The 17,050-nt window shown below is 32.5% G+C and overlaps 2 protein-coding genes across 2 annotated transcripts; both read left to right on the forward strand.

Annotated features, from left to right (window-relative positions):
* Window positions 1-4,173: 4,173 nt before the first annotated feature.
* Window positions 4,174-13,692, forward strand: LOC108347516 (respiratory burst oxidase homolog protein A). Its single transcript, XM_017586803.2, has 14 exons — window positions 4,174-5,278; window positions 5,504-5,663; window positions 5,934-5,982; window positions 6,549-6,662; window positions 8,297-8,722; window positions 10,067-10,453; window positions 10,540-10,635; window positions 10,931-11,046; window positions 11,420-11,587; window positions 11,703-11,862; window positions 12,055-12,255; window positions 12,391-12,519; window positions 12,646-12,724; window positions 12,955-13,692. The coding sequence occupies exons 1-14, from the start codon at window positions 4,633-4,635 to the stop codon at window positions 13,062-13,064; spliced, it is 2,841 nt and encodes a 946-aa protein (XP_017442292.1). The 5' UTR covers window positions 4,174-4,632; the 3' UTR covers window positions 13,065-13,692.
* Window positions 13,693-15,110: 1,418 nt separating this feature from the next.
* LOC108347260 (late embryogenesis abundant protein At1g64065) lies at window positions 15,111-16,247 on the forward strand. The gene has a single exon (XM_017586425.2). The coding sequence runs from the start codon at window positions 15,398-15,400 to the stop codon at window positions 16,067-16,069; it is 672 nt and encodes a 223-aa protein (XP_017441914.1). The 5' UTR covers window positions 15,111-15,397; the 3' UTR covers window positions 16,070-16,247.
* Window positions 16,248-17,050: the final 803 nt, after the last annotated feature.

Here is a 17,050-nt window from a genome sequence, read left to right on the forward strand (position 1 = left end):
ATATATATATATATTTATATAGACACTTAATATTTTAACATTTGTGTAATTGAGTTTCTGATAGTTTGAAATGGTAGAAAAAAATAATTTAGCTCGTATAATTATAAGAAAAAAATGTGAAAAGAAATTAAGTGAGTAGGTGGAGTTGTGAAAAGTGATGGTGCTATTTTCCCAACCGAGACTGAATGATAAAAAGATTCTGAAATTCCACGATTGTATGATTCTTCAAAAGGAAACCCTAATTCAATTCAATTCATATGCCGCAATAGTTACGGTGGCAAAACAAGTCAACAATAATTTTAATTAGGTGAAACTGCCTGCATGGTTCTTCCTCTGTTGTGTTGTTGGTAGAAAAAGATAAATAAATAATAGATTGATTCGTATACTGTCGGACTTTTTTTTTTCTTTTTAATTTTATTTTCTTCTCATAAGTTTTGTGTGTCATATGTTTTATGGTAAAGGGGTTTCGTGGGTGATATTTTTCAAAAGATATTTCATTACATTTTCTTCGTCTCTCTTTTGTCTGTTATTTTCTTATGAACGGTAGGCTTCTGTGAACATAAGAACAAGGGTTGCCTTATGGTACAAGTTAAATACATTATATTAAAACCTTTCATATTAGTTTCAAAGTCAACATGAAATATAAACATCTAATTAAAACTTAGTACAATTGTCAAATATTTTTTTCTTACAAAATAAACTCACATCATATATCGAATCTCACCTCATGCTCACCTATTTTTGGCTTTAAATATATGCTCTCGTAATATTTTTTCTGCAATTAATTCGTATATATTACTATGGCTTTTCACACTAAATGTTGCTCATAATGTGGAACTAAGCTCTTTTACCCATTAATACGGGTGATTTCAATTACAATATAAGAGCACTTATTAAATGTTTCAATTTTAAATTATAGTTGCGGAGTTTTAAAATTGAATTTTTCATTCACTATTGATTATTAATTACATCAAAAAAAAGCTTTGTTTGTAGTTTTCGAAAATTGATTCACTTGATTAGACGTCTTTGAAGTTCAAGTTAGGATACTATTCTTTGAAGGATGTAACTAATATAAGTACTTTATTCATTTCTCCATTTTAATTAGGAATTCTTTTAATTTTATGTTCTTTCAATGTAATAATTATCATTTTATTTTAATATTGTCTAAATAAATACTCACATTAATCTAAATTTTTGTTAAGTCACACTTTAAGTCAGAAAATTTTGTTCCAATGATGAATTTCAGGTTAATTAAGTAAAAAAGTAATCTGTAATACCTTATTATTCATAAAATATCATTATAAAATAATTATTAAATAAAAATTAATTTTGGAAATCAAAATAATTAGTCATCGACTAAATTAAATACTATTATATAAACTAAAAAAAGTTAAATTTAAAATAGTTTCTATTATAAATAAAAAATTATAATTGATTTGTGAATTAAAGTATAAATTAACTTTAACATTATTATTTATTATTGTACTGTATGGATATCCGTCAAGTCAATGGACTCAACGGATCATGTTGATTAAACATTATTAAGCCTTACTAACTTGAGCGCGTCAGTGTGTCTTCTGTGCACTCTCTCTCGCGACTGGAGAAAAGAGAGATTAGCGCAACTGAATTATGGAGTAGACAACTTTGAATGTTTTGGGTTAGGGATCTCAACACTACCGAAACTATTATTATTGATGTTAAATTATTTTTTAGTCTTAAATTAAAAACTAATTTAGACAGTAATTTATTGGTACCTAAAACTTTGTTAGCTAATACTTACTACAAAAATACTTTTAGCTAGTATTACATTTGGCGTTTATGGTTTAACCTTTGCGCAAAAGGTGTTTTCTGCAGTTTGTCATATACAAAACTTCGTAACGGTCATCATGTTAACTTAAAACTTATTCATTTAGTTTTGTTAAACATTATTGTAATTACATTTAAAATTTTATGACTATCTTCGTAATAATTCTTTAACATCACATTTCAAAAAATAAGTTACTAATTAAAATTGTTGAAACACTAATAATAGGATGATGGTTATAGTTTTAGAGAGAATAGGAATTGAAAGTATAATCCTTTTTAGATGTCTTTTAACACAAGTTTAGTTCTCAATTAATGTATGTGAAAAAGTACACCACTACCTACTACAAGAGTTGCGCACGAAAGCAACAAAAAAAGTGATTTCCTCGTGTTGTTCTTATAGAAAGAGAAGATAAATAATGTATCGCAAAAAAAAATGCTCAAATGCAACATACTGTTACGTTTTTCCTTTTATTTTTTATTTTGTTTTATTTCGCATTGTAACTATCGCCCATCTCCATGCCTGAGGTCAACTTATGATGAGATGTGCGTTGAGAGAACACAACCGTTTGACTGAAGCTAGGAAGAAGAAGATGAAATAAAATATTATTATTAATATAAATATTTTAAACAGCATTATTTTAAATATTTTAAAATTAGAAGCTAAATATGTATTGAGTTTTTAAATTTTAATACGAAATGAGATTTTTTTAAATTTTTTAATACAGTTTAATCTTCAAATTTAAAAAATAAATAAATAGATTTAATTATGTTAATTTTATTTTACATGTCAAACATATTGTAACATCACATGCATTTCAACGAAAAGATAGGCATGTTAATAAATTACAGAATGTTAAATATTAAGTAAAATTCTCCATCGATTAAAAAAAACAACAATTGTACAACTTTTTTTTCTTCAAAATAACTACGTAACTTCAGTTTCTAAAACAAATATGTTTTCTTCTAAATGTTCCATATAATTAATACTCTCATCATTCTTATGTTTGAATTATGTTGAAAAATATTCACATAAATATAAATCAAAATAAAAGAATAACATTTTTTAATGATGTTCTTCAACTTTGAGATTTGTTTACCCTAAATCTATAAATTCTTTTGTAATTCTTATATCATCAGAATATATTAGAACTACACATTCCTATGTAACACATACCTTAATTTATATTTCTTTTTATCGATAATGTTAATTGGCAGTGAGTGATAAGAGTTAAATTTACAAGTTTTCTTATTCTTTATTACAAACTCAAAAAATAAATCTTATATTATCTAATTTATTAATGAAAAAAGAGTTGAAGTTATTATAATCTTTTTTCATTTTTTCTTTTAACTTTATCATTATATCGTATTTATATTTGTTCCACACTTAATTTATTTACACTTAACAATTGCAGCTTCATCTCTCTTTCTCTCTAATGTCTTACATGAAAGCATCTTTATTGAAGTCTCGTCACATTTATTGCATGTAACATACTTAATACACTTTTCGAGATCTCCATATTTAAACTTTGATCATATATCTATAAGGTTACTTATTAATGACATCAATTTATGTGGCGAATCCTAAAAGTATGTAGTTATTTTATACACGTGTTGGCGATTTTATTACGGTATTAAAAATTGTAGTGAAATGTTTCAGATGTAACATTGCTCAATCACACAAGGTTTTAATGCTTAAAAATATGAGTTTTATATTATTACAAGACAGTTGTAATTTAGTGTTATTACAATTTTACGATATTTTTAATATATAACAAAGTGTTTATTATAAAAATAAATACTAAAATAAATGTAAATGCTATGAATGGTATATTTAAAAAGTAAAGTATACTATAGCAAGGTTTATAGTTTAAAATAAATGGAATAATTGATGAATTGATTAAATGGTTAAATATGTTGTAATGGAAATAAGCTTGAAGAAATGTGTGATGGAAAAAAGAAAGAGAAAGAGAGATTATGACAGTTGACTACGTTCCATTGTTATATTTATTTAGCAAAGTGGAGCCGTTCTCAGATGATGTAGGTGTATGCATGTGTATGGATTAAATTTGAAGATAAAAAATGAGAGTATAATAAGAAAATGTATGTAGTAAATTGAGAGGAAGAGTTAAAAAGAAAGGATAGTGGGTTGAGTTGACAAAAGTGATATCTGCCGTCGCCTAAAAACCTCTGTAATAAGAGGTCCCACTAGCGTAAAATAGAGATATTCCCTTTCGTTTTCCAACCCAGCAGCACAAGGTCACTTGCACACACTCTCCCTCTACTTCTTCTCAACCCTTAAAACCAAGTCACACAAACACAACCATTAAACAAAGAAATCAAACCCAACATCTTATAGTGCTCATACAGAGCCCTTACACCTCTTCTCTCAACCCACACCCATACTAATATAAAAACCCAACAACACACTCTTATTTTCTTGCGTATAATTATTTTACCATACTTTAGAAACATTCCATCAATTTCTGTTCCTCTTCTTAATCCCTTCCATTATATAGGTCCCCCCCATTAACAAATACAATACATCCTATTCTTCTCTCCTGCAAAACCCCCCTTCTTTTCTTTCTTCGCATTCACGCGTTCACGTCCTTGTCTCATATATTATCAACGCGTTATTCCTCTTCGTCTCTCTTTCCTATTCCAAACTCAACTTACCATAATCCAATTTCCAAAACAACTTTGCTCAACCACTGCTCCACTTTAGCCACGCAACACTAATTGCATTGCATAACCGATTTACCTTCCCTTTCCTTTCGAACATACTTAATCTCCCATCGCTACATTTCTTCCTGCCATTTTCTCTTATCAATGAGTGCTGTTCCGAGGCACGAGCGCCGATGGGCGTCCGACACTGTTCCCGGAAGAGCCACTGTCAGCGCCGGAACTTCGCCGGGAACTGATTCCAGCTCTGCCGTGGAGGAGTTCGTGGAGGTTACGCTTGATCTTCAAGATGATGATACCATCGTTCTTCGGAGCGTCGAGCCAGCCTCGGTTATTAACATCGACGACGGCGTCGCTGGGAGCGGATACGAGACTCCGGCGTCGGTATCGCGGTCGCCGACTATGCGGCGGAGCTCGTCGCGCGGCTTCCGGCAGTTCTCTCAGGAGCTGAAGGCGGAGGCGGTGGCGAAGGCGAGGCAGTTCTCGCAGGAGCTAAAATCGGAGCTGCGGCGGTTCTCGTGGAGCCATAGCCAGGCTTCGCGCGCGCTCTCGTCTTCCTCGGGGCATAACGGCGCCGGAGGTGGATTCGAAACGGCGCTGGCCGCTCGTGCTCTCAGGAGGCAACGCGCGCAGCTTGATCGCACGCGCTCCGGTGCGCACAAAGCGCTTCGCGGTCTGAAATTTATCAGTAGCAAATCGAATGGTGTTGATGCGTGGAACGAGGTGCAGAACAGCTTCGATAGAATCTCTAAGGATGGATTTCTCAATCGGGCCGATTTTGCGCAATGCATAGGTCTGTTTCTTTTTTCGAATCTCGCATTGTTTGTTTAAATCTTTTGATTAGTTTATTCTACAGAGTTTTCCCAACCCTCCCTGTTTTATTGCATTGAATTTTCATTGCTTGTTTCGATGTTTTATGTTTTGCATGAATACTCTTTCTTCCTGTCGCAACTGCTTTTTCTTTTTGGTTTTTGTTAACTCAGGGTGTTGTATGTTTTTTTTTTTTTTATCTCTGTAGGTATGAAGGATTCGAAGGAATTCGCTCTGGAACTGTTTGATGCTCTGAGTCGTAAACGAAGGTTGAAAGTTGACAATATCAACAAGGAAGAGCTGTTTGAATTCTGGTCGCAAATTACTGATCAGAGTTTCGATTCCCGGCTTCAGATCTTCTTCGACATGTAATTATTCGGTCATCATTGTAGTAATTGATGCTCCTCTGTTTAATTAATTAGTGATAAATAATCTTCCTCTGTTTACTTTCCGTTATTTAATTATGCCCACGACACCTAATGACAAATTAAGCACAGCATTGTTAAATGTCACTGCATATTTGATTTAATATTTAAATGTCCGTCAAAGCGTTGATGATTTCTTTGCTTGTAAGTTGTAATGCAATTATGATCATTACGTGCTTTGTATTTTAAAATATATCTTGGTAAAATTTACAGGGTGGACAAGAACGAGGATGGGAGAATCACAGAAGAAGAAGTGAAAGAGGTATAGAAGACTTTAGTTTTATATTCCGAAATCCAAACTGAAACTAAATCTTTCATATTTGTTTACAACTGAAATTTTATTTTAATATCGTTTTTTAATTAATGTGTTGTTCTTCTTCATATTGTGGACGTAGTACGTTGCTTACATATGGTGTCCACTTGGGGTTTAATAAATCAACATTAGGCTGGATTGGTTGAACTTAATTTAATGGTTACTAAATTAACTGCTTCCAATATTCAATGTTCTTACTTATAACGTTTCCTATGTTCTAGAACGTAATATTAATTAGTTGGTGCATATTCAAGAGTTAGTGAACTATGTCTTACTTTTTCGGCTTTTGTCACACATATGGCGCTTTCGTTTTTCTTATTTTACCAAATTCTTGGAATTTATAATGAAGACGTTTTCAGTGGAGTTGGTGGGGGCATAGTTGTCATTTTAAGTTAAAGTTTTTTCTTTTGTCCCCAATATTGATTGTTTTCTTACACGAAATGTTAAGTCAAAACTCAAAAGTTTTTGCATTAAATTTTTTATTAACCTATTCGTGTCGCAACTATTGATTACAGATCATCATGTTAAGCGCTTCTGCAAATAGGTTGTCCAGATTGAAGGAACAGGCCGAAGAATATGCAGCTCTAATCATGGAAGAGTTAGACCCCGAAGGACTTGGCTACATCGAGGTGGGAAATCTTTCTATATTCCATTATAAGTATATTCTAGTTCTATCAACACATGCATACATAGAGTCAAAATAGTGTGCTCATTATTTTTTTCATAAAAACAAATGATTATTGATAGCGTATTTATTGCATGATAAACGGGAATAATTCATTACTCAAATTAAGTGATTAAAATAATGGCAGTCTTAGTATATTACTCAGACTTGGTTTATGGTTTACATTATTGTTTTATATAATTTCCATAAAACTACTAAAATAGAAAACACAAGTTTTTCCTTTCCTTGAAATGTAAGGTTTTCCTCGACATATTACGGGAACAATTGCTCTCGCAATTCCAAATATAATAACTTCTTAATTAAAAATAGAAATAAAAAAAATGATATGATAACAATTTTTGCAATTATAAGCAAAAAAATAAAATAAAATCTCAAATCAAACAGCTCTTAAATTTTAGAATCAAATAGGTTTTTAATTATCGAGTATCTTTAAAATATATTAAATAGAATAAGTTTTAAGTTTTAATTAATAAAATATTGGATGTTTATAAAAACAAATACCTTTACACATTTTTTAAACCATGCTTGTTTGTTTAGCCGTCTTACATAGGTTTGTGCCCATTATTCAACAGATGAGCTAAATTGTGAATTAGCAAAATCACCCGACATTTAGGAAAAACCCATTATTAGTATTAGATTAATAGGATGCACTCAACGTGCAATCTCATTTCTTCATCCTTTTACCGTGTCAACAAATTTAACAGTAAACTTAATTGGAGACCACTTTGTTCCTTAATACGTGACATAACTAAGCCATTATCTCCAATAACTCAGTTCCTTAATACATTATTACAATGACCTCTTTACTTCTTAGGCCAATATAAGCTTGTTTAGAAGATATTCATTATAGTTTTCGGTAGTGCTGGTATGTATTCAGAGATTTTAGTAAATATGGAAAATCCAACGAGTGGATGGGATTGTAGTTATTCATGCTGATTCTAGCTAGAGTACTATTCACATATTTCCACTTAAGTATCTATCTCATAATAATTGTATTGACAAAGGCAAAGACTGGGAAGAGAAAAGATGCAGATGTGAAATAACGGAGAGAGATAAAAGGTAAAAACACTGTCGTAAAAATGTTGTAGAAAGAGTATAATTCTTTCTATTCACACACAAAAAAGGAGTATTATTTTCATAGAGCAAATTTATTTTTCTGTCATTCCTTTCTCAACGGTGAGCTAAAGTAACGCGGTAAGGGGGGTAAATTAAAAAAGGATCAATGCTATTAGCCTTTGCTGATTTGTATCGTGGGCGAAAGAGCGGAGAGGGGTTATCTTATCTCCCTGGCTAACAGCATTATTGAGACTGAATCATATTCATGCCGAGTGGTTTTTCTGAGGTACATTTTTCATATGCTTCAGTTCCCAAGTTGCCTTTCTGCTTTTTCGCCAGTTACTCATAGACTCACCACAGAAAATATATTAATTAGTGGGGTTTATTCATGACGTGTCCACGCGTGATGCCTTCTGTTCCTCTTGTTATGCTTATGTATGCTGCTGTCATGCTGAAATATCTCTACACGATTCAACTTTTGATTGTTTTACGGCATTTTGGATGGTCACTATGTCATTGCAGCTATGGCAACTGGAGACGCTTCTTTTACAAAAGGACACGTATCTCAACTACAGTCAAGCTCTAAGTTACACAAGCCAAGCTCTGAGCCAGAACCTACAGGGGTTAAGGAAGAAAAGTCCAATACGTAGAATGAGCCGCAGATTGATCTACTATTTGCAAGAGAATTGGAAGAGACTTTGGGTTTTAACATTGTGGGTTTGCATAATGACGGGGCTATTCACGTGGAAGTTTATACAGTACAAGCGGAAAGATGCATTTCATATCATGGGTTATTGTCTTTCCACGGCCAAGGGTGGGGCTGAGACTCTAAAATTCAACATGGCCCTTATACTCTTGCCCGTGTGCAGAAACACCATAACTTGGCTCAGGTCTACAACCAAGCTGGGTTATGCTGTGCCTTTTGATGACAACATAAACTTTCACAAGGTACGCAGTGCATTGGATGAATAGAGTTTGATAATGCATTCAAATTGAAGTCAACTAATTTGTGAGCTTTAAACTACATAAAGTCAACTCTACTCAATTAAATAAACATACAAAAAATGTTATATAAATGATCGTATGAATATTAATCTGTAAATATTGTATATAAATATTTCAATTTTTATATTACATTCATTGAGTTGAAACATGATTTTATTTTATTATTTTGATATCTTAGAATTTTAAAAACTATTATATATGTCTTTGTTATAAGTAGTGCTATTTATAATAATTAAGAAACACTAAAAAAAGGTTAATTATAACTTTCTTAGAGTTAAATAAGAGAAACTATTTTTTAATTATTTAATTTGATAACTCAATTTAATCAAATCCATTTGATTGTATGGGGTTTCTAAATAAAAACAAGAAACTCAATTATTTTAATTGATTTAAATTAAACTTAAACTTAAACCCTAAACCATTTACACGCACTAAATCTTGAGTATTTTTTTTTTAAAAAAACTTGTCACCTTTAAAAATATGCTAATTTTTTTAGATGAAAGAGAAAGAAAAGATTATAACATACACACACATATATATATATATATATATATATATATAAAAGATAACTGTAATTTCAAGTTTATATTTTGATGGAAACATCATATTTGTTTTTTTTTTCTATTTGTAAGATTTTTTTGGTACATTCTAATTGTAAGTTTAAAAAATGTATGTAATAACTGGTGTAAAATTAACGGTTACCCTCCTAGGTATAAAGGGAAAACAATTCACAATATTATCATAAAAAATAAGTTAAAGAATGCATATAAAAAATAAATATTTTAAATATGTTTAAATTGTATTTCCATTGCATTTATTTTAAATGTAATTTGCTTTTATTATTTTAAATTAAAAATGACTTTTTCGTTTTAATGTTATTTCAATTTTATTTATTTTCAATTCTTTATAACTGACGAACATATTTTATTAATAAGCACATTTAAATCAATAGATATATTTCATATTTAAACAAAATCACTAAATTGTGCGAGTAGCATAAATTTTCTTAAATTAATAGATACATATATTTTTATAATTTAATACGGAAATAATATTAAAGCTTATATTGGCTTAACGAATGAGAGTGAAATTATCTTTAAAATGTAATGATCGTACATAAAAAGTTAAAGTGCATAAGTAAAATAAATAAATAAATAAATAAATCTGCTAGAAATAAAAACATATCAGAAGCATAATAAATTTATGTTCACTGATAGTTCGGTACATGATTTCCAGTTTTACTTATTGATTCTTATGACTTCCAGTTTTACTTGCTGATTCTTACAGACAATTGCTGGGGCCATTGTGATTGGTATTATACTTCATGCCGGAGATCACCTTGCTTGTGATTTTCCAAGACTTGTAAGTACGTCTAAAGACAATTATGAGACGTATTTGAAAGGTGTATTTGGTGATACTAAACCCAGTTACGGAGACCTGGCTAAAGGCGTCGAGGGTGTGACTGGAATTTTGATGGTGATTCTTATGATAATAGCATTTACACTTGCAACCAAATGGTTCCGGAGAAATCTCATTAAGCTGCCTAAACCATTTAGTAGGCTCACTGGCTTCAATGCCTTCTGGTATTCACATCATCTGTTTGTCATCGTATACGTCCTTCTTATAATCCACGGAACAAAACTTTACCTCGTGCATAAATGGTACCTTAAAACGGTATACATATTTCAATTATTTAGAATATCTTTCAAATGCTTTGTTTACCTTTAATTAGTGATTTACGTTCTGGTTTCCGTTTGCAGACATGGATGTATCTTGCGGTTCCAGTTTTACTTTATACGTCCGAAAGAATACTCAGACTATTTCGTTCTGGTCTGTATACAGTTCGTCTTGGAAAGGTTAGCTGATTAAGTGAACCAATAGTTAGGCTCTAAATGTAGTTTCGACTTCATAACAAACATGGTTTTATTACTTGTCTCAACTACTATTAAGTGCAATTGGCCTGGGCTAATTGTGAGCATCCAGACTCTAGAGTCATAAAAAGCAAACTAAAAACTGCCAGGAACTTCCAAATCTAAAAAACTACTCTAATTCTATAACTTCATATAAATTAGAGTCAAATATAAATTGAAAAGCATGCTAACTTCTTTTTCTCCCTCTTTCTTTTTAAAAAAAAAAATGGAAAATGTTTAGGTTGCCATATATCCTGGAAATGTTCTCACATTGCAAATGTCTAAGCCTCCTCAATTTCGTTACAAGAGCGGACAATACATGTTTGTGCAGTGTCCTGCTGTTTCTCCGTTTGAATGGTGAGTTGCATTTAAATTTTAAACAAAAATATGTTTCATGTAGCGGTTTTACGATTTACATTATGCTTCATAATTGAGACACTGTTTGTAGCATGTGTACTGTATTGAACAAAGAAATATGGAAAACGATACGAAGTTTGAAAAATGAACTTTCCTCTGCATTTTTAGTATCCATAAAACAGAGAACGAACCGGTAGTACTTTTGCCCCTGATGATCAGACATATTGAACAAGAAAAGAAGGGAAATTAAACCAATATTGCAGTTTATGAGCTATTTTAGAAGTCTCGATTTTGTTTCAGAGTGAAACTTGTGAAGTTTTTACTCAACAAGTATCTGTTTCTAACAGTAACATGGGGCAATATTTTGTGTCAGGCATCCGTTCTCTATTACCTCAGCCCCTGGCGACGACTACCTGAGTGTTCATATTCGGCAACTGGGTGATTGGACACAAGAGCTTAAAAGGGTGTTCTCTGAGGCCTGTGAGCCTCCTGTGTCTGGGAAGAGTGGGCTTCTCAGGGCTGATGAAACCACTAAGAAAAGGTATATGTGGCGCTTGCCATTTTCTGTTGTTGCTTTCTTATTTTTGGTCCTGGGGAAGTAGGGGCAAATAATTTATACATGATTCCAAGCCAAAACTTGTTAACCATTGATGCAGTTTGCCGAAGTTAAAGATCGATGGACCTTACGGTGCACCGGCACAAGATTATAAAAAATATGATGTTTTGTTACTAGTCGGTCTCGGGATAGGAGCAACACCTTTCATCAGCATTCTAAAAGATCTTCTCAACAACATCATCAAAATGGAGGAAATGGCGGTGAGTTCCAGCGGTCATAGTATTAGTTAATGAACATTAATATAGCAAAGTATTTAATATTCATGTGATTCATAGCTTAACTCTGGCGTGTTATGTGTCGCATACAAATTGTTATGCTCATGAATATTCTTTGAACATCTGTATGCAAATTTAGGACCACGAAATATAACTATCTGGGTTACTTTTATTCAGGATTCAATCTCTGATATAAGTAGAGGTTCAGACCTTAGTGTTGGGAGTACTACAGACTCACCATCTCTTAATAAAATTGCGCCAAAACGGAAGAAAACACTGAAGACCACCAACGCTTATTTTTACTGGGTTACAAGAGAGCAAGGCTCTTTTGATTGGTTCAAAGGAGTCATGAATGAAGTAGCAGAGCTTGATCAAAGGGTATTTAGTTTCTGCAGAAGATTTATTTCTTATTATACTTCCTCCCGAAGAACTTTTAGTATTCCTTGTCCCTGCCACAAAGATGAATAATGTTTTTTTCGCAATGTCTAATGTTGAACATTAAATGGACTTCAGGGTGTCATTGAGATGCACAACTACTTGACCAGCGTATACGAGGAAGGGGATGCTAGATCTGCCCTCATCACCATGGTACAAGCACTCAACCATGCCAAAAATGGAGTTGACATTGTTTCTGGGACCAGAGTAAGCTATGCGTTTCATTGTTTTTATGTATTATACGCTATGATTAGCATTTAGCCCCATTTTAATTCCATAATCGGAGTGAGTAAATTTAAAACCTCGCTTACTTCTTTGAATTCCTACTACCAGGTGCGAACTCATTTTGCTAGGCCCAACTGGAAGAAGGTTTTCAATAAAATGTGCTCCAAGCACTATAATGGAAGAATAGGTTAGTTAGTCGCAATCAAGCGTACTTTGGTAGTCGGTAGACTTTCTTTTTAACCCTCTTTTTTCAATGTCATCATTTGAACACGTCAAGTAAGTCTTAGATATTACAAAATTTTATTTATATGTCTCACTTTTTTATCTTCTTTTATACACTTATCTCAAAAATATTCTTTCGTTCTTCCTTTTATTTTCTCCCTTTACTGACATTATGGCTATCATGATTCGGATCAGGGGTATTTTATTGTGGTGCACCAGTTTTGGCCAAAGAACTGAGCAAACTCTGCTTCGAGTTCAATGAAAAGGGTCCAACAAAATTTGAGTTCCACAAGGAGCACTTTTAAAGAATTTGGACTGAGCACTCCCAACTGTACTTAAAGTTAACAGGCTCACCTCACAACTTAAACCCGTCATTTTAGTAACTTGGCGTGGTCATATTATGTGATTAATAATCAACAAGTAAAACCTTTTTGTTTAGATGTGAAGCATTGTACATAGAGCCAGCAAGATTGCTTGGCATTTCAGTATACATGTGGCCTCATAACTAAAGAGATAAGCGCAGTGGTACCATCCACCACCTAGAGTGCGATACAACTACGTTGGAGATGCTGACCTGATTGTGGAGCCACATCGACTGTTGGCAGATAAATCCACAGTGAATTGGATATGGACATTTTTGAAAAAGATAATAGAAGGTAAAGGGACTAAAGAATGTGGCTGGGATACCTTTTCAAGAGCAACTTTCTCATTTTTTCCTTCCATGGGATTCCAGGAATTCTTGAGAACTCAGAGTGAGGCAAATGACTTACCTCTGCTTCTGCTTGGATCCTAACGGGGAGAGGGGGATTATACATATCTATGTAAATGAAACCGGTATAGTGTTTTCCTTTTTCAAAGTGACCAATAGTTTTAACCTTTATTTATTTATTTGATTATATATATATATGAAGTAAAACTATTGGTTTGTGAACACGACTTAAACTATTGAGCCACGATGATATTTTCCGGTGCTCATTTAGTCAATGCATATTAAAACTATCTGCACAGAGTTTACGAGCCAGATCAGGAGTATATTAATATAAAATTCTTCAGTAAGGTTCCATTTGGGTCATTTTTTCGGCAAAGACTTTGAATATGATTTAAACACGTCTTCAATAAATGCTACTCTAATCCTCGTTTGGATGGAAAGGATGTGCGTGAAATAAACTCCAGATGCTTAATCTCTTCTGCATAATGGAGAAGGGGTTTGTTCAATGTCAGCTGAAATGAAATTGTAAATACACAACTGTACACACCATTTGAAATATACAAAATTTTACATTACAAATTACTATTTTTTCTTTCTATACGAAAACTAACGTATATTCAGTAAGAGTTATTGGTTGTTTATTTTCTGATCTGCATGTCAGAATTTATGAAAATAAAAAAAATATATCAAACACGTTATGTTCTTTGTGATATTATTAATCTTATTATAAATGGTGGAGCAATTGAGAGCAGATGGCGCGGCGCATAGAGAGGATCTAGAGTATAAATACCTTTTTATTTAGATCCAACATCCGTATGATATAGTAAATGCACAACTGATAAAAGTGGCCCTATGCATTAAGTCTTGTGTAAAACGCAAGCCCAAAGGGCTGAAAGGGTTCAGTGCCACCGTTTTTGTGAAATGGAAGGGAAAAAGAAAATAAGAAAATGAAAAATGGCTCTATGAAGAAGGATTTATGATATCTCTTTGACCGATTCACCGTGTAAGGGAATTGAGATGGATAAAATGGTGGGGACTACCAACATTAGAATCCTGTGGATTGAGTTTGATGACTTAAATATTTATTAACTTCCCCATCAAAGAGTTAAAAATTATTTTCCAAAAGCTGGGTCTTCATGACCAAATCAAAACATATTTAATTGCACATTCTCAAAGGCGAAAATCGACAAGGTAGTGGAATGAAACTGGCCTAATTTTTTAGTTTGTTACAACGCATTTGCTGATCCAATACTCTGCACTGCTGCATTTCATATTCCTTCAGGCCGGATGTGTCTTTTCCCTCACTCCTATTTCTAGAATCCTTCAAAGTCACTCCCCTTGAATCATCATCTCAATTTTTTAGTCCATAAATCAAGTACATTTAATCATTCTTTGCCTTTAATTTCAGTAACCTCCCATTTAGTCATCGGTCAAGCCGTGCAAATACTGGAAACGCGTTCAGGAAAACATCAACCAATAATTCCTTAATTCTCAATACCTTAAGGTCAAGACAAATAACCTTTTTTTTCTTCTCTTTACCATTTCTGATCAATACAAGATTTTCAACCAAAAACTTCAAATTAATTGCACAAAAATACTAATATTTATTCATGGGTCACTCTCTCTTATCCCATGTGGAGATCGAACACCACCAACATCTGATCATATATATACCTGAACAACAAGATTTTATTAGTATTCAAGACAAAAAAAAAATGTTATATTTAATAACTAAATTTATCTTGTCAATTACATCGCAGGTGCAGGAGACAGAGTTATCGCTATCAACGTGGAATCAACCATTTGAAGACATTTCATATTGGAAATTGATCTAAGTACCCACCACCCATTTGCTAGTAAGCCATAATGTATAGTTTCAAGAAGACCATCTCATCCTAAGTTAAATTCCCACTACCATCACAAATCAGCATGGCTCAGCAGAGTCCTGATCAGCAGATCAAGCCTTTGGCTCCATTCATATCATCATCCCACTTCAACTTTCAAGAAGATCAAGACTACGCATTCACACACAGCAAAAACATTCGAATAAGAAAGTTTATCCAGTGCTGCGGTTGTGCCACTGCAATTGTTGTGCTACTTGTGATCATAGTACTGGTCTTGGGCTTCACCGTTTACAATGTCAAAGACCCCCAGGTGAGGACGAACGGGATTACCCTTATCAGTGGAACTTTCGCCAACGGTTCTACTGACAACGTTACGATTCTTGCTGATATATCTGTGAAGAATCCAAACGCTTTTACCTTCAGGTTTGGAAACGCCAGAACCGACGTTTACTATAATGGAGAGGAAATAGGTAATGGTGAATCTCCACCGGGGAAAGCCAAGCCCAGAAGAACCATAAGGGTCAACACCACCATGGAGATTATTGCAAAGAAGCTTCTGGCGATTCCAAATTTGGATACTGACCTAAAGGATCAGGCTTTGAATATCAGCAGCTATACCAGGATTGATGGTAAGGTCAAAATACTAAACATTTTTTCGAGGAAAGTTGTGGTTGAGATGAACTGCACAATCACATACAACATCACCACTGGGTCAATTAAAAATGGTGACAATTGTCTTGGAAACGTTGATATTTAGGTTGGTTTTGATGTTAATTCTTTGTGAAATTTGTTAGGATGATGATAGCAGTGGAAAATAGCTAGTGTTTGTAGGTTGTTTTGCATCAAAGATGTTTCCATCTACTGCGCAATTTTTCGCACTTTAATTGTACTGATTATGGATATATGATTTGAGTTAATCCTATGGTAAATGTTATCTGTTTCTCCTTCTCTTCCTAGTCTTTTCCATAGAACTTTTCCAGAACTCTATCAATATTATTTTTCTGAGTTTTTTTTTTCTCAAATTACTTCTTGAGTTCATTAGTTTTCTAAAATCAAATGTCTTTAACAGGGATACTTATCATTAGTTTTCTGGATATTAAAAGAGATTACGAGGATATAATTTCAATAATTAAAAGGTATAAGTTTTGACAAATTGTTATTATTAATTAAATTTATTAAATTTAATGAATTCAACCGATATGCTTATAAGACTTTTTATATGAAACTAAATTGACAGCGTTGAAAATAATGAAGAAATTAAAAAAATATATTATAATAATATAATGATAAAATAGAATGATGTATTAAATTCATTTGTAAAAATTCAACTAATTAAGTTAAAGATTCTTTTAATAAGAGTTTAATGTTAATCAATCTAATAACCTTTGAGGACATGAGACAATTAGTATAAAAGGGCCTTGATAACTAGAAAAAAAAGACAAGATGTTTTGGCTTATGGGTATCAATTATATAATTGAGTTAAAAGTTTTATCAAAATTTGGATCTAGGATTTAATTACAAATAAAATTTAATTAATATAAACAAATTGTTAACTGAATGTACCTCATTTAAAGAGATTATCTTAAAATTTCATTTAATTTCAATTTTACTTTTAATATCTAGTTTTAAGAAACAGGAGTTAAGAAAAAAATATTTAGTTTTAAAAATAAAAGTAGGGAAATTAAATATAACTAACTATTTTTTGAAACTAGTTTGATTTTTTCTATATTATTGTTAT

The sequence above is a fragment of the Vigna angularis genome, chromosome 1 (assembly GCF_016808095.1).
Source record: "Vigna angularis cultivar LongXiaoDou No.4 chromosome 1, ASM1680809v1, whole genome shotgun sequence".
NCBI lineage: Eukaryota > Viridiplantae > Streptophyta > Magnoliopsida > Fabales > Fabaceae > Vigna > Vigna angularis.